Source organism: Microtus ochrogaster, chromosome 10 (assembly GCF_000317375.1).
Source record: "Microtus ochrogaster isolate Prairie Vole_2 chromosome 10, MicOch1.0, whole genome shotgun sequence".
NCBI classification, from domain to species: Eukaryota; Metazoa; Chordata; class Mammalia; order Rodentia; family Cricetidae; genus Microtus; species Microtus ochrogaster.
Genome location: NC_022016.1, coordinates 55,113,494 through 55,117,723, shown reverse-complemented (window position 1 = coordinate 55,117,723; position 4,230 = coordinate 55,113,494). Strand labels below are relative to the sequence as shown.

The 4,230-nt window shown below is 43.1% G+C and overlaps 1 protein-coding gene across 1 annotated transcript in view; it reads right to left on the bottom strand.

Moving 5' to 3' along the window:
- Hdac1 (histone deacetylase 1) overlaps positions 1-4,230 on the bottom strand; it is a 27,264-nt gene that overhangs the window by 13,217 nt on the left and 9,817 nt on the right. The window contains exon 3 of the mRNA XM_005353190.3: positions 953-1,070. Coding sequence (XP_005353247.1) covers positions 953-1,070 — 118 coding nt within the window. The remainder of the gene's footprint in view (positions 1-952; positions 1,071-4,230) is intronic.

Here is a 4,230-nt window from a genome sequence, read left to right as displayed (position 1 = left end):
ATGAAAACGTCAAACACTTTTTTCTAAGGAAGAGAGAGACAGCAATCTCAAACTTACTGGAAATCTTCCTGCTGGCTACCTTTTATAGTACTGTAGTTCAATTCCCAGCAACCACATGGTGGCTCATAACCATCTGTAATGGGGTCTGGTGCCCTCTTCTGGCCTGCAGGCATACACACAGAATACTGTATACATAATAAATAAATAAATAAATATTTAAAAAATGAAAACTCATTTTCTCGCTGTAACACAGGCTGCTTCTCTAATGAAAGCTTGTTTTGTTGACAACTGAGCTTGGTTCTGTTGTCAATGTTTCATGGAAACCTCTAAAGTCATCTGCAGGAAAGAAATGATCACCATGAAGTCAGCAAGACTTTGTCAATTCAGAAAGCAAATACACTTCAATCACAAAAGAGGATTCAGGTGTGACAATGTAGTCCTAAGTTTGAACAACACTTTCCCACGGCTAAAAGCAATCACAATGCCTACAAATAAGGTACGGCTTTTGAGATGGGATATACTCTGCAGTTCCAGGTCCCAAGAGTCACCTCATCTCTAGTGTGTCCTTTGTGGCCTCTAAATTCTAAATACGAAGTTAGAGCAAATACAAATGGACAGGAATCAGAAGCCACACAACTCATCCCAAACAGAAATCTTAGGGGAAGTGCCTTGCACAATCAGTTAAGAGCAGAACCAATGTCTACTGTCTGCTTCTAAGCCAGAGCCTTTCCCATTAGTTAGAGCACTGTAACCCTAACTGGACAAAGTCCAACTCTACTATTTACAATCAGGAGACAAGAAAAAACAGATGAGATGAGAAAATAATACACTGGTACCTTTGGGGGACAAGACAAATCAGCTATGAACTAAATGGGGGCCAAGGTGAATTTCCCCATGTAAAGAGAAATCCAACAGGGAGCTTTAGAGTGGAGTAGGGATGGAACATACTTACATCTCTGCATCTGCTTGCTGTACTCAGACATGTTATCTGGGCGAATGGAACGCAAAAATTTAATGTAGTCATCACTGTGGTACTTGGTCATCTCCTCAGCATTGGCTTTGTGAGGACGCTAGAGAGTATAGAAAGAAGGGCGCGTCAGCCTTGACCAAAGTTAGTCTTTACTCTTCTAGTTGAACCACTTGCATTTCCTCCAGCACCTACAGTCTGCTTTTCTGTACAATGCCTGTCCCATTACAGCAACAGCTCGGTGCTAGACAAAAAACTAATATGCAAAGCTAAGTGCGTCATGAACAATGACTTATATTATTCAACATGTGTCATGATCCAAAAGGCTCCAGGAGTTCAAGGGAAGGGTGACTAAAGATGATTAAAATATCTGGGAATTTTGTTATTTTGAATCTTTTGAGACAGGGTCTCATTATGTAGTATGGCTTGCCTTGAGATCTACCTGTCTCTGCCTCCTGGATGCCAAGATTAAAGATGTAAGCCATTATATCGTTTATTTTATATATATAATTTATTTATATGGGCGGGGCTGTGATTTGAGATAGACTTTCTCTGTAGTCCTGGCTATCCAGGAACTTGCTCTGGAGACCAGGCTGACCTAGAACTCAGAGATTCACCTGCTTTTGCTTCCCGGGTGCTGTGGATTAAAGACATGAGCCACCACCACCTGGCACTGGGAAATCTTTTATAAACCACTGCACCAAGAATTCTGATCAAGTCCTTCACACTAAAACTTTGGCATGTTAGAAATTTCCTGATTACCCCAATGTATTTCCTCACAGTAGTATTTATTTCATTGTATGTGTATGAGTGTTTTGATTGCATGTATACCACATGTGAGCAGTACCCACGGAGGTCAGAAAGGGGCATTAGATCTGGAGTTGGGAGTTACAGACAGTTGTGAGCTGTCACGTAGATGCTGGGAACTGAATGTAGGTTTTCTGGAAGAATAGCCAGGGCTCTTAACTGCTGAGCCATCTCTCCAGACCCCCCAAGCCTCCTGTGTGACTATGCAGTTCAAGTTGACCTCAAATCCACAATTCTACCTCAGCACGAGTGCTGAGCTTACAGTGTTCACCATCACCACCAATTCTCCTTCTTCCTTCTCAAAAGGTCTCAGCTGACCATGGTAACACACACCTCTACTGTAGCACTCAGGAGGCAGAGGAAGATTACAAAGACCAGGACCACACACACAGTTCAAGGCCAGTCTAGGATGTGTAAGACTGTCTCAAAAACCCTTGGGAGACAGGACAAGTGGATCCCATCCAAGGCCAGCCGGGCTCTCCACAGAGAAGCTTGTCTGGGAGGGAGACAGACTCCCTTCTCCCTGTCCCTTAGTGAAAGGTCACCCTGAAAGATGGCCCTCTTCTCTATGGCCTACACAACTAATACTTATTGTTTTGTCTGTGCCCGTCATGTTCATATTTTATCGGCTTCACTTGCAGTAGAATTTTGCCAGTTACAACAGAAATGGCTACCCTGGGGGTACACTTGGCTAGAAATGCAAATAACTAACTCTGGGCACTATTTTGGACCTCATTTAATCCTTAATGTAGGGAGAAAAGAAAAAAAGTGAAATTAGTTTTCACCAAAAACACCCAGAGGCCAGGCAGAGTAACTCATATTTGGAATCACAGGACTGAGGAGGCTGGGATAAGAGAGGGAGTTTAAGTCCAGTCAGGGTCACACAGCAAGTTCCAGGTCAATGGAAGCTACAGAGAAAAGGGGTTTGTTTTGTTTTACATTTAGTTTATTTTGCATGTGTAGGTGTGTAAGTGCCATAGTGCACAAGTGGACTTCAGAGAACAACTCTTCAGGGCTTGGTTGTCTCCTTCCACTTTGTCGATTATGGGGATTGAGCTCAAGCTTGGCAACAAGTGCCCACACCCAGTGACCCATCCTGACAGGGCTCCACAAACTGTGTTATAATACTAAGCCCTTTGCCATCTTCAAAATATTATCAGCAAAGCGGTTTTGGCTATGACTTCTAAGATACCATGAAAATTCTACTTCATTTTGGTCTCTGTGCTGAGTTGAACACTCACAATTATTTTTTTCTGAGACAGTCTCACCCTGTAGCTCTAGCTGTTCTACAACTTACTCTGTAGACCAGGATAGCCCTGAACTCAGAGACTGGTCTGCTTCTGCCTCCCAAGGGATTAAAGGCATACACCACTATGCCCAGCTGAAGGCTCACAATTTTAATATGTACCCAGCCAGTTCTACTACCCAGTTATCCTTTAAGACTTTAAATTCGGTAGTACTAAACAATTTCTTGTCACACGTCCAACAGCACTTAAGTTCAATTTCTCTTTCAGAATTTCTCTTCTTCCATTTCTGTTAATGAACCCAATATCCACCCAGGGTGAATGTGTCATTTAAAGTCTGGATGCATGCAAACAAACACACACAAAGGGGTGGTACACACAATTCTATAACTTCAAAGGCTGAGGTTGGAGGATCATGCTGAAGGTTACATAGTGATTTCAGGGGGAAGGGGACCCAATGGAAAGATTGCTCAGGTGAAGAGAACTGGCTGCTTATCTATGGGATCAGGGTTCAGTTCCCAGCTCCACATGGCTACTCACAACTTTTAACTCCAATTCTAGATCTGACACCCTCTTCTGGCCTGCATGGGCACTGCATGCACATGACATACAGGCATAGATGCAGGCAAAACAAAACAACCACATAAAAATAAAATGTAATATAGAGCCAGGCATGGTGGCACACACATTTAATCTTTTAATCCCAGCACTGGGGAGGCAGAGGTAGGTGGATCTCTGAGTTCAGGGCCATTCTGGTCTACAGAGTGAGTTTCAGGACAGCCAGGGCTATAAAGAGAACCCCTGTCCTGAAAAACCAACCAACAATATAAATATTAGAGGAAAGGGCAAAGGAGGGGGGGGGGGAGAGAAAATGAGGGAGGGAAAAAGGGGAGCTGGGGAAAAGGAAAGAGGGTTCATTGGTTGAAAGTACTGGTTAATCTTCCAGAGGACCTGGGTTCCAGTCCCAGCACCCATATGGTGGTTCACAACTTCTTGCAACTCCAGTTTCAAGGGAATCAGATGCCCTGTTGACTTCTCTTGAGTACTAGGCACTCACTGATACAGCAAAACACCCATAGCTATAAAATAAATTGATTAAAAAAAAATCTCACAGAAAAAATAAGAAAGAATGCCATACAGAAAGTTATCTCTAGGAAGACATGGTGGCACATACCTTTAATCCTAGCACTCAGAAGAGGCAGGTGAACTTCT